At 57.8% G+C, this 12,173-nt stretch overlaps 1 protein-coding gene and 1 long non-coding RNA gene across 5 annotated transcripts; one reads left to right on the top strand and one right to left on the bottom strand.

The window, feature by feature from the left end:
• The first annotated feature begins 21 nt into the window (after positions 1-21).
• On the top strand, positions 22-4,832 carry LOC149911528 (uncharacterized). 3 transcript variants are annotated; one of them, XM_090133750.1, is made up of 10 exons: positions 22-496; positions 748-1,004; positions 1,339-1,409; positions 1,763-1,842; positions 1,965-2,076; positions 2,442-2,565; positions 3,139-3,276; positions 3,596-3,738; positions 3,943-4,068; positions 4,178-4,832. In XM_090133750.1, the coding sequence occupies exons 1-10, from the start codon at positions 268-270 to the stop codon at positions 4,296-4,298; spliced, it is 1,401 nt and encodes a 466-aa protein (XP_089989876.1). In that variant the 5' UTR covers positions 22-267; the 3' UTR covers positions 4,299-4,832. The 3 variants fall into 3 exon arrangements, with proteins under 3 accessions (XP_089989876.1, XP_089989877.1, XP_089989878.1); XM_090133751.1 differs by lacking the exon at positions 3,943-4,068; XM_090133752.1 differs by lacking the exon at positions 22-496 and having other exon boundaries at positions 512-1,004.
• On the bottom strand, positions 4,067-11,955 carry LOC149911527 (uncharacterized). 2 transcript variants are annotated; one of them, XR_016463239.1, is made up of 4 exons: positions 11,060-11,955; positions 6,266-9,530; positions 5,970-6,163; positions 4,067-4,278 (listed from the first exon to the last, which is right to left on the bottom strand). It is a non-coding gene; the product is annotated as an uncharacterized LOC149911527 (long non-coding RNA). The 2 variants fall into 2 exon arrangements; XR_016463238.1 differs by having other exon boundaries at positions 5,970-9,530.
• Between the last annotated feature and the right edge of the window lie 218 nt (positions 11,956-12,173).

Raw genomic sequence — 12,173 nt, 5'->3', positions numbered from 1 at the left:
TGCCCTGTGATCAGAACGGGGAGAGCCAAGGGAGAAATGGGTGGGGGATTTTTTCTGGCCCTATGCCAAGGATGTCCTTGGGAATAAGTCCCAGGCTTAAGCCCTGTGCTGTAAATGCCCGGGCTCTTCTCTAGCCAAAGGATGTTGGGAAATACTATGCGAAGGTGACTGTCTTGCAGGGATCACAGATTTTTCCAAAGCTTTCCGGAGAGCCCCATCTCACCCTGCTGTCCATCAGGAGTGGGGAGGGCGGAGAGCAGTGACCCCATGCTCTTGATGTTTGTGGCTTTTGCCGCCCCTAAAGTACACACTCGTCAGCCTTTCTGTCTTTTCCCCGTGCAGGGAGTCCTGGTTCCGGGGCTTGGGGTCTTTGCTGGGGTCCGAGAGCAATTCCACAGCAAAGAAGAGGCAGTTTCGGTGCTAAGGCCTGTCTTCCAGCTGGACATCGGGGTGCTGTGGCTGCAGGACCTCCAGTCTCCCAACGACATCATCCCTGGTGAGAAGGCAGCAGCCACCTTCCCCTTCCTGTCCCACGTCTGGCTGGGTGTGTTATCCCTGCTCTCTGGAAATGGCCGGGAGCAGCAGAGAATTGTCTGCAAAGCTCGGGGTACAGCGTGAGTTCGTCCCGAAGGAACCACAGCTCAAGAGCTGTTTCTCCGAAAGACCTTTTCTATGGGATTTGGTCACGATCATGTTGCATGGGAATGTGGCTTGCTGTGGCAGTGAGGCTGTGCCTTCTCCTTGCAGACGATGTCAAGATTGAGTCGCTCAACTACCGGCAGCTCTCGCGAGCCTCCGGCGTCCCGCTGAACGTGGTGCTGCGCTGCGTGCGAGAGAGCGTGCTCTTATACTGTCACCTCCTGAGGAACAGGGAGCCCGTCTCATTTGTCTTTAAGAACATTGGCGTTATGACGTGCCAAGACGACTTCCTCCTCATGAGGTTCTTCTGCAGCTGCATTACAACGCTGGAAAGCAATGCCACCGTCCTTTCTCTGTTCCGCACTGTAAGTTGAGGAGGTTTTGAGGGTGCGCCATCAGATCACTGCTGGCCAGCCTGGATGTGGCAGGCCAGTCCAATGCTTGTCCCCACGGCTTTCTCCACTGGCAAAGAGATTTCCTGGATCTCTGCCCCTGCAGAAAGCCTGGCAGTGCTCTTGCACAGCCTCTCTATTTGGCCATCCTGCTCCTTCAGAGCAGAACAAAGCTCTGATGTTCACGGAAGAGGCTTTGGTGGAGAGCAGCTTTCTCTTGGCATGGGAGCCAGGCTTGCTTCCTGTCAAGAAGAGCCATGAAAAAATGGCCTTGGCAAGCCTCCAGCAGGTCTGTGTCCCTTTGCAGAGATTTTGGACAGAAGATTCTGCTGACTTCGGGCCAGAGACCACCGCCCATGGGATCCGGGTGTTCCCGAGGTGAGCGCATTTCCTCTGCAGCACTTAGCTGGCCAGGAGACAGGCTTATTTCCCACCTCCTCCTCTGAGACGTGCCCTGCTGGGTCTCCGTGCTCGGCATCCAGTCGGGTAGAAATCCTGGAAAGTCTGGCTCCTGGGAATCATGGTTGTGTTACTGGTGCCCAAGCTGTCCCGATTCTCATCAGAGAGAATGGACTGCACGTGCAGAGGAATTTGGGCTACGTGTGCTGGTTTGGCATGGCCAGGAAGGAAAAGGATGCCACGCTTTGCATAGCACATAGATAAATACTGCCACCCAACTGTGTGGGGTAGGAAGTCATCCTTCTTCAAGGGTTGTCACTCTTTGTTTCCAGGTTTCAGCTCACTGTGGAAAAGAGCAGAGCAGAGGTTGCCGCGGAAAAGAAAGCTGCAGTAGAGCGGAAGATGAGTAGAGGTGAGGGAACGGGTCCCAGCTGTAGGGAGGTGGGCCCTGTCCCGTGCCGGGTGACCGGATCCAGGTTCACGTGCTGTGTCCGTGGGGCTGCTCTGAAGAACTTCTTTCTGTCTTGGTTCCAGGGGGCTCTGCCGGCAGGCTGCTGCAGAGGCGGAAGACACTTCCCCCCTCCATGCTGCTGCAGCGCAAGCCAAGCTCAAGGCAGCAAGACGTGGTGAAGGAGCCTTCTGCCAGGTGAGAGCCTTGGGCGAAAAGAAGAAGGAGATGCGTGTGCTCGTGTAGGAGTAGCCTCCCCTTTGGAGCTGCCAGCTCTCAGCACCCAGAAAGGCTCCTGACACACGTGTCCCAGTGGGAGCCGTTCTCTCCAGGGATGGCAAGCACGCGGCACAATTGCTCGAGGCAGACACGCCAGCTTCATGTTCCACCCTGGCCCCCGATCCCTGGGGGAGCTGAATGCTGATCCCCATTGATGGCAGAAGCTCTTCTCCCTTCAGGGGTCTCTCCGCACTGCACCGGAGCCCATCTTTACGGCTGTGGGAGCACGGGGGGAGACCGAGGTGCCCTGGGCTCCTGCAGACTCCTCTTGTGTCTGTTTGCAGCGCGCTCCCGCCATGTGCAGGCAGCTCCCGCGGGACGAAGAAAGCGGGACAGAAGGAAGCATCTACTCCTGCCCAGACCAGCACTGCACTCCCTGCCACAGAGGAGTCTAAGAGGGTGCTGCAGGTACCGGCCCTGCCTTGCTACGGGGACTGTGCTGCTTGAGACTGCACAAATGACAGAATGGTAGAATCATAGAGAAGTTTGGGTTGGAAGGGGCCACTCAGACCACCTAGTTCCAATCCCCTGCTGTAGGCAGGGACACCTGTCTCTAGACCAGGTTGCTCTAAGCCTGACCCAGCCTGGCCTTGAGTGCTTCCACAGGGAGGGAAGCAAAAGCCTCTGTGTGTGCAGTGACCTGGAGCACAGCCCTTGGGGTGCCATCATTTCACATTTCTACCCGCTCCTTCAGCTCCTCTTCAGTAGATGGAGGGTGCTGCACACCTTCCCTATCTTTTCTCGCCTCCTGGCCTGCCACCTGCCACAGCACTCTGATTTTGAGCAGGGGCCATGAGAGTGGAATACGACCTCTGAGCCACGTTTGCTACAAGTTGCGGATCCCGTCCTGCCTTTAGGGCCCCTGGTCCTTCAGGGACAAAACAGTGCTGACCGGCTGCCAGAGGCGAGGAGCAGGAGCGTGGAGCTGAAGGAAAGTCCCAGGGGCTGAGGCTGATCCTGTATGCTGCTGTGTCTCTGCAGGAGCTCCGGGAAGTGTCTGCATTGTGGAAAGAAGTAGACCGCACGTGGCCCATGCACCAGCAGCAAGTAGAGCAAGCACGGGCAGAAAGGGCGGCGTGGGAAGGCTGGAGCGTAGGGGCGGACCAGCGTCCACCCCAGGTACTGTCAGGGATCGAGCCTGCTGGCAACAGCCGCCATCCTCTGAGCCAGGCTGCGAGCTCAGCAGGACTGAGGGGGTGGGGAGCGGGACAGGCACCGTGCAGCATGGCAGGGGCTGGCCTGCTCCTCCTGGGGAGGAGAGCTTGGCACCTCGCAGGGAGAGCCCTGCAGGGAGAAGGGAAGGGCGGCGGGCAGCCGTGGGCTGGCAGGGCCAAGTCTCCTGCTTGCCGGGGCCTGCTGCGGGGCCCTTGACAGAGGGCTTCTGAGAAACAGCCCCGTGCTCCCAGCCACTTTGCTGACAGCGTCTCCTCTTTGGCAGCTGATGGCCAGGCAGAGCATGCGTGCTCCGCATCCTCCAGCCCAGCCCAGGGGACAGCAAGTGGAGAGGAGGTGGAGGAAGGATGTGGATCCTCTGCCGGGAAGTAAAATGGGAACAGCGACCAAGCTGGCACTGCATGCTGAGTAAGTGTGTGCGGGCTCTGCTGGCTGCCTGAGGCACTCGGGCAGCTGTGACCCTGCAGCTCGGGGACAGGCACGGCCCGGCCAAAAACTCTGGCGGGGTGCAAGGGTGGGGACACGCGGCAGCACGGGGATGCTGGGCTGGGTGAGGGGAGAGGCAGGGGGGCTCAGCAGAGCCCAAGGGATGACTTTCTCCTCCTGCTGCAGCCTCCTTTCCCCACGAGTGGCTCAGGTGCTCCAAAGGTTGGAGCCGCGCCTCCATCAGCAAGAGGCTTTTGCCAGCACAGCGGAAAGAAACCGGCAGAAGCTGGAGCTGAAGCGGCAGCTCCCCTGGTGAGCTCCACAGGCAGCAGATCCTGAGAGCCGGGCTGGAGCCCAGCCTGCACTACTTGCCTGCGCTCAGCCCGTAACGCTCCGTGCGCTGTTCTTTTCACCTCCGCAGTGCTCGATGCTCGCGTCGCTCCAGAGGGGAAGGTGCAGCCAACGGTGGTGACCGCGGTGGAGCTCTCGGCAAGGGGGCTGGGAAGCTGTCCAGATTTCCACCTGTGAATGGAAGATCATAGAATCAAAGACTCATTGAATGGCCTAGGTTGAAAAGGGCATTGAAGGTCGTCTAGTTTCAACCCACCTGCTATGTGCGGGGTCGCCGACCACCAGACCGGGCTGCCCAGAGCCATATCCAGCCTGGCCTAGAACGCCTCCAGGGATGGGGCATCCCCCACCTCTCGGCAAGCTGTTCCAGCACGTCACCACCCTCCGCGGGAAGAACTGCTAACATCTAACCAAATTCTGCCCCCCCTTCCACAGTTTAAAACCATTCCCCCTTGTCCTGTCACTATCCAGCCTCGTCAACGGCCGTTCCCCCTCCACTTTATATCCTCCCTTCAAGAATTGGCCACAATGAGGTCTCCCCGGAGCCTTCTCCTCACCAAACTAAGCAAGCCCAGTTCCCTCCACCTTTCTCAATAGGAGAGGTGCTCCAGCCCTCTGATCATCTTAGTGGCCCTCCTCTGGATTCGATCCAAAGCTCTGCGTCTTTCTTGTACTGGGGCCCCAGCCCTGGACGCAGTACTCCCAATAAAAATAAATTGGCCTTATTTCCAGTCGGTCTGCTGGTGTCGTGTCTGTTGCCATCAACTAATGTGATGGAGCCGTGCTTTGAGAGAGGAGTTTGGGTGGCAACAAGAGCTGCTCCCAAGGCCCGGTAGGCCCATGCTCTCCAAGAGCGGATTCCCAGGACGGCAGCCATCTCTGCTGGCCGTGCACACTTCCTGTGCAGAAGAATTGATGTGTCCCCTCGTATCCCCATAGCTCCCTCCCAGCAACAGAAATTCCGTGGGAGAACCGCAGGGGAGCTCTGTGGGGACGAGGAGCAGGCAGGGGCACAGGGAACATGAGGGCTTCTGAAAGGCCTCTCCTTTCCCCAGAGGGCTTGTGAGCACTCCTGCCTGCAGCTGGGAACTGTATTGCCAGGAGCTCTGCAAAGGTGGATTTGCTTGTAACTGTAGGCAGGGAGTTTCAAACCAACACTGCCGTCCACAAGGGGAACATTTACATTCTCTGTCTGACAGCACTGAGACAAAGATTTGAGCTGGCAGTCTGAAGGCCACATTAAGCTTGACTGGAACAGCTGTACAGTGAGAAACCATTTGCCTTTTCACGGGGAACACAGCTGGAAGGGAAATCCAGAACAGGGGAAAGGAAGGCAGATGGTTGCCAGGCAGAGCTCTGAGCGCAAGGAGATCTTGGAGTGGATGCTCCTGGAAGAGATGCTCAGACACATGCGAGATGAGGACGCGATCCAAGACAGCCAGCACAGCTTCACCAAGGGCAGATCGTGCCTGAGCCATCTGGTGGCCTTCTACATTGGGAGTGCCGGCACTGGTGGTCCAAGGAGGGGCAACTGATGTCATGCACCTGGGCTTGTGTGATGCCTTTGACATGGTCCCGCCCCATATCCTTATCTCTAATTGGAGAGAGATGGATTTGAGGAGCAGCCTCTCGAGTGGATAGAGAATTGGCTGGATGGTGGAAGCCAGAGGGTTGTTGTCAGTGGCTCCACATCCCGGCGGAGGCCGGTCACCAGCGCTGTCCCCCAGGGGTCCATCTGGGGGCACACTAACACTACTCGATAGCCTAATGGGGTGTGACTGATCAGCCCCGCCCCGCTGCCGGTACTGCTGGCTCTGCCCTCGCCCCGTTGCCGGCTCGTTAACGGGAGCCCCCGCACTTACCGCTCACCGACAGCGATCGCAACCCTCCTTGCGGTGTAGTCCCGCGTACGGGCGGCTTACGGTTTCTCCTCGCTGAAACAGCCCGCCTGATCCTCACAGCCCGACTCCTCCTCTCCGTCTGTGGTGGGCAGCGACGCGAGGCTGCCCTCCCAGAGGCTTCTTCTCGGCGGGGGCGCGGATGCAGAGCCGTTGCCCTGGCGACGTCCCCGCCGCGTCAGCCGCTCTCGCCAGAGCTGCCCGGCCGCTCTGTTGTCTCGGGGATCCTGGGTGAGGGGACCGAGCGAAAACCCCCGTACCTCGCGGTCGGTCGCTGCGGTTCTGGCTGGAACAGCTCCGAAGCAGCGAACCTCGGCGATCGAGGCTTCTTGCGAGGCACAGTCATTGAGGCAGAAGGGAGAAGCGTTCATTTGTGTCCCCGTGCGAAGTTCCGGAGGAGAAACGAGGCTGTTCTCCCCCTGAAGCCGAAACGGAAAGTTTCGGAACTATCGCTCATGGGTTCCTTTTGCTAAACTCACACGTTGGTTCTTAAACCGATGTGCTAATCCCTGCTGCCGAACAGAGCACCCCACATCAATCCCTCCTCTTCCTTTGAGGATTATGGTGTTTGTATGGTTGGAAATATCCAGATAATTGCATAGAGAGACGCTTGGAAGGAGGATCGAGGGGAGTATCTTGATGCCTGCCTGTTGCATCCCATCCTTGGAGCTCTGCCCTCCCCCGAGTCGCTCTCCCACCTCCCCAGGAGATCCCTGAGGGCTCTCCGTCCCCCCACTCTCCCGGTCTTCTTCACCCCCCACTGCCCTTCGAGCCCCACTCAGGCTTCAGGCCCCGTGCCCCCCGTCCCCCACCCAGGGTATTTCACTGCCTTCCCCCCACCTCCACCACGGGTCGCCTACAACCCCTGGAGTCCCTCAGTCTGACCCCTGGGGTTCCACTCTCCCCCCTGTCCCCACCTCCAATTCCCCCATTCTCATCGATGGAGTCCTCGTCCACCCCTCCCCAGTTGTTCCTCCACCAGTGTCTGCCCCTGTTCCCCATTCTGACCCCCAGGGTCCCATGCCTGGCCCCCTCCCATCCCGTTCCTTCCTCGGTCCCCCACTCTGATCCCTTGTGTCCCCTTTCCCGCCCCCCCGTACGTCTTCCCATTTTGTCCCGCAGATTCACCCCCCCCCCCAGTCCCCTCTACCTGACCTCAAGAATTCCCTGTCCCCCCAAATACCCCCACTCTAATTCCCCTATTCTGAACCATAGTCTCCTACCATCCCCCAGTCCCCTCAGTTTGCCCCCCTCCTTCCTGACCCCATTTTCTGATCCATAGAGTCCCCTGTACCCCCCATGCCCTCCTTCCTGACCTCTAGAGTCCATTCCCCCATTTTGACCCCCAATATTCCCTAACAGGACCCCCCTTATGTCCCATAGTAGCCCCCCACAACCACCAGCTCTTCCCTCCCTCCTTCCCCCAGGCCCCCTTTCCACTCATGGAAGCTTCATTCTCCTCCCCCCAGTCATCCCCCCACAACCCCCACTCTCTGCCCTAGACCCCCTTTACAGAATCACAGAATCACAGAATCACAGAATCACAGAATGGCCAGGGTTGGAAGGGACTTCAAGGATCACAAATCTCCAACCCCCCTGCCACATGCAGGGCCACCAATCTCCCTGTTTAATGCTAGGCCAGGCTGCCCAGGGCCCCATCCAATCTGGCCTTGAACACCTCCAGGGATGGACAGGGCATCCACAACCTCTCTGGGCAGCTGTTCCAGCACCTGTAAAGAATTTCCCCAACGTCCAACCTAAATCTCCCCTCCCTCAACTTCAAACTATTTCCCCTCGTCCTGCAGTCATCAACCCTTTCAAAGAGTTGATTCCCCTCCTGTTTGTAGGCTCCTTTTAGGTACTGAAATGCTGCAATGAGGTCACTCCTCAGCCTTCTTTTCTCCAGGTTGAACAAGCCCAACTCCCTCAGCCTGTTTTCATAGGGGAGGTGCTCCAGTCCCCTGATCATCTTCGTGGCCCTCCTCTGGACCCTCTCCTGTCTTTCTTGTACTGGGGGCTCCAGACCTGGACGCAGTATTCCAGATGGGGCCTCACAAGAGGGGAACAACCAAGAACAATCACCTCCCTGTCCCTGCTGGCCACCCCTCTTCTGATGGAGCCCAGGATACCATTTGCCTTCCGAGCCACAAGGGCACACTGCTGGCTCATGTTAATTCATCCATCAAGACCCCCAGGTCCTTCTCCACAGGGCTGCTCTCAAGGACCGCTCCTTCCAGTCTGTAGGGATGCCTGGGATTCCTCCGGCCCAAGTGCAAAACTCTGCACTTTGCCGTGTTGAACCTCATCAGGTTCACCCGGGCCCACCTTTCTAGCCTCTCGAGGTCCCTCTGAATGGCATCCCTTCCTTCAACCGTGTCGACCGCACCACTCAGCTTGGTGTCGTCAGCAAACTTGCTGAGGGTGCACTCGATTCCGTCATCGATGTCATTGATAAAGATGTTAAAGAGCACCGGTCCCAAGACAGACCCCTGGGGGAAGCCACTCATTACCAGCCTCACCTGGACATGGAGGCATTGATGACCACCTTCTGTCTGCGGCCTTTCAACCACTTTCTTATCCATCGAGTGGTCCACCCATCAAATCCACATCCCTCCAGTTTGGAGAGAAGGATGTGGTGGGGGACCATGTCAAAGGCCTTGCTCAAGTCCAGGTAAATGACATCGGTCGCCTTTCCCTTGTCCACCGATGCCGTCACTCCATCATAAAAGGCCACCAGATTGGTCAAGCATGACCTTCCTCTGGTGAAGCCGTGCTGGCTGTCACGGATCACACGCCCTTTCCTCATGTGATCAAGCATGTCATCCAGGATGATCTGTTCCATGATCTTCCCAGGCACAGAGGTGAGAATTCACTGGCCTGTAGTTCCCAGGGTCCTCCTATTTTTTTTTTTAATATTTTATTTTTTTTAATTATTTCTTTTACACCCTATAGAAGCTCCCCACAACTCCCCAGTTTTTCCCTTCCATCCCTCCCTTCATCACCAGAACCCCTTTCCACCCCACAGCAGTCCCACTCACTCACACCTTCCCCCCCTAGATTCCACACAACCCCCCTTTCCAGTCCAAAAAAGTCCCACTGACCCCTTTCTCACCCCACCCACACCCTCCTTTATCCCCTCTTATCCCCCCTTGGAATCATGCAGAAGGATCTGCATGAGACATCCTAGAGAGGTTTGGGGGCTCCAGGGGGCTCTTCTGGACTCAACCAGAAGAGTCTGGAGATATCCCAGAGGGACCTTGGGATGTCCAGGGAGTCCCCGGGTTGGTCCTGTGGCACCATGGAAGGATCTGGAAGTTCCCACTATGGGCCCAAGAGCTCTGAGGAGTCCCTGGGCTGATCTGGAAATGGCCCAGCAGGGTCTGGTAGGGTCCAGGGAGTTCTCATGTGGGTCTGAGTGGTCCTGGAGTCATCCAGAAGGGTCTGGGGATGTCCCAGAGGAGTCCTGGGGTGTCCAGTGGGTGCTCATGCGAATCTGGGGGGTCTGGCCATCCGTCTCATCATCTGCTGTAACGTGACCACAGCACTTTCATCAGTGGTTTGGACTCACAGCGACAAGACGCACTTTGTCAACTGTGTCACCAAGGAATCATAAGAATTGGAATCGTTGGAACTGGTTAATATGGACTGCTGTTTGTACTCTACAGAACCCATCCTTGTTCAGTGTATTAATTTTAGTTTAGCTACTTTTAGGATTGTTTTTGAACCGTGCTTCTTTTTCTCTTAATAGCGAAGGGGGAGATGTGGGATAAAGAAAGTCATTATCTTGCTAATGAGTAAAGAAACTTAGCAGTAACTTGAGCCAGACGTAAACACACACGAGGCTCCTGCTTCCTACATGTAAGTTGCTGTTGCACGGGTATAAAAGGTTGTAAGCATCTTCAGTAAAGGTCCTTCATCCTTCCTTCTGCACCAGCAAGGGAGTCTGAGCCTCTCTCTCCGCACCAGCAAGGGAGCTCGGAGTCCTCTTGCCAACAAAGAGGAGAGGAGAGGAGAGAAGGAGAGGAGAGAAAAGATTGAGCAGAACAAAGGAAAAAGGGAAGAGAGGAGCTTGTAAGGGGGAGAAGAGTGATGAACAAGAGGGGAGAAGAAAGAGGGCAGAACAGAAGAGAGGATACAGGTAAGAAGAGCAGATCTAAAAAGATCCTTTTTCGGAGCCGGACACCATCACTCTGATCAGAGTGCTGTCATCTGTTCCCAGGCCCTAGAAAGCAAAGCAGCCACGTGCACAGAACGTGCTGGAGAATCACTGACAGACACAAAGGTCTCAGTGCCCAGTCTTGTGCAGGAGCATTTACCTGCTCTTAATTACAGCAATTTTGCATTAATGGAGCGATCCATTAGCAGCTAGTGTGGAGAAGAGGAGGCCCAGGGCAGACCTTATTGCTCTCTATAACTACCTGAAGTGAGGTTGTAGTGAGCTGGGTGTTGGCCTCTCCTCTCATGTAACTGGTGACAGAACTAGAGGGAATGGCTTCAAGCTGCACCAGGGGAGATTTACGCTGGACGTTAGGAAATACTACTTCTCTCAAAGAGTGGTCAGGCAGTGGAATGGGCTGCCCACGGAGGTGGTGGAGTCACCGACCCTGGAGGTGTTCAAGGAACGTTTGGATTTCGTGTTGAGGGATATGGTTTAGTGAGAACTATTGGTAATAGGTGGACGGTTGGACTGGATGATCTTACAGGTCTTCTCTAACCTTGGTGTTTCTGTGATCTTCTGTGATCTTCCCAGTCCCCAGTCCTGCCCTGTGCTGGTGCTCTGCAACAAACAGCAGTCCAACACACTGTGTCCCTGCAGAATCACAGAATCGCTCACGTTGGAAAAGACCTTCAAGAGCATCGAGTCCAACCATGACCTGAGCAAAGTACCCCAACTCTAACAACCCTCCTCTAAATCATGTCCTGGAGCACCACATCCAAACAGTTTTTAAACATGTTTGGGGATGGTGACTCAACCACCTCCCCAGGGAGCCCATTCCAGTGCTCAACAACCCTTACTGTATAGAAGTTTGTCCTGATATCCAACCTAAACTTACCACATGCCTGTGCGTTCTGTGCAACCCCACAGATGTGACAATGGGGACTGGCTTCTGCACTGGCTTCTCAAAGGAAACGGTGTCAGGAGGAAGCAGCTGATCCTGCCACTCACGCTGCTATTCTGGGAGTCCCTCCCCAGGACTCCCACAGCTTCCTCTTCCCAGCCCCGCTCAGCTCCTCGCGGGCTGCAGACGCTGCTGAGGCTCTCGCACTCCACGGCCGTCATCTTCTTCTCGTGCTGCCGGACCGCTCTCTGCAGGGCTGCGCTGAGTTCCTGCCGCTGCAGCCAGAACCGCAGCTCCCGTGCTGACGGATGGAGGAGCTTCGTGCCGGCACCCACAGCACGTGGTCCCCGGGCTGCCGGTGGCACGGCAGGATGCTCCCCTCCCTGTCTCCCATCGCCCCTCAGCTACGCCATCCGCCTATAATCTGCCTAAGGATTCCAAAGACCCTGCAGAGGGCTCCGGTCAGGCCGATCGACGGCTGATGCCAACGGCACGAGGTTCGACACCACCACACGCCGGGTCCCGCACTTTGGTCACAACGACCCCAGGCATCGCTGCGGGCTTGGGGCAGAGCGGCCGGAAGGCCGCGTGGAGGAAAAGGATCCGGAGCTGCGGGCCGACGCTCGGCTGAACGCGAGCCAGCAGCGCCCTGCGCAGGCGGCCGAGAAGCCGGCCGAGCAGCAGCAGCAGCTGATCGCCCCGCGCTCAGCCCCGCCCCGCACAGCGCCGGCCTCGGGCCGGCACCGCGACCGCCGCCTGCAGCGGGACGCCAAGGTGCCCCGGAGCCGCTCGTCTCCAGCGGGTTCCCCACGCCACCGCCGGGCCGCGCCGCCCGCCCGGACGCCCCGCTCCCCCACCTGCCGGCGGCCGCCAGCCCGCGCTCGCCGCTCTCCAGCAAGGCCCGCACGGAGCGGGGCGGGGCGGGGCGGGCCCGGCCTCGCTGAGGTCCCCCACGTCCCCGCCCTCCTCCCGCAGCCGCAGCCGAGGCCCCGGAAGCGGAGCGGGCGCACGACGGCAGGCATCGCGAGGGCAGCCGGGCTGGGGCCACGGGGACGCGCGCGGTGATGTCGCAATGACGGCGCGCCCGCGGACAGAAAGGACCCCGCGC

Source organism: Phasianus colchicus, unplaced genomic scaffold, assembly GCF_987193195.1.
Source record: "Phasianus colchicus unplaced genomic scaffold, bPhaCol1.hap1.1 HAP1_SCAFFOLD_97, whole genome shotgun sequence".
Lineage (NCBI taxonomy): Eukaryota > Metazoa > Chordata > Aves > Galliformes > Phasianidae > Phasianus > Phasianus colchicus.
Note: the sequence above shows the minus strand (reverse complement) of the source record. Positions and strands in the feature narration are given on the sequence as shown.

Coding starts and splice junctions, on each gene's coding strand:
- LOC149911528 (XM_090133750.1), top strand. CDS start 268: ATGCTCTTGATGTTTGTGGCTTTTGCCGCCCCTAAAGTACACACTCGT. Junction 2,566..3,138: donor AGTCTAAGAGGGTGCTGCAG/GTACCGGCCCTG, acceptor GTGTCTCTGCAG/GAGCTCCGGGAAGTGTCTGC. Junction 3,739..3,942: donor AAGCTGGCACTGCATGCTGA/GTAAGTGTGTGC, acceptor CTCCTGCTGCAG/CCTCCTTTCCCCACGAGTGG.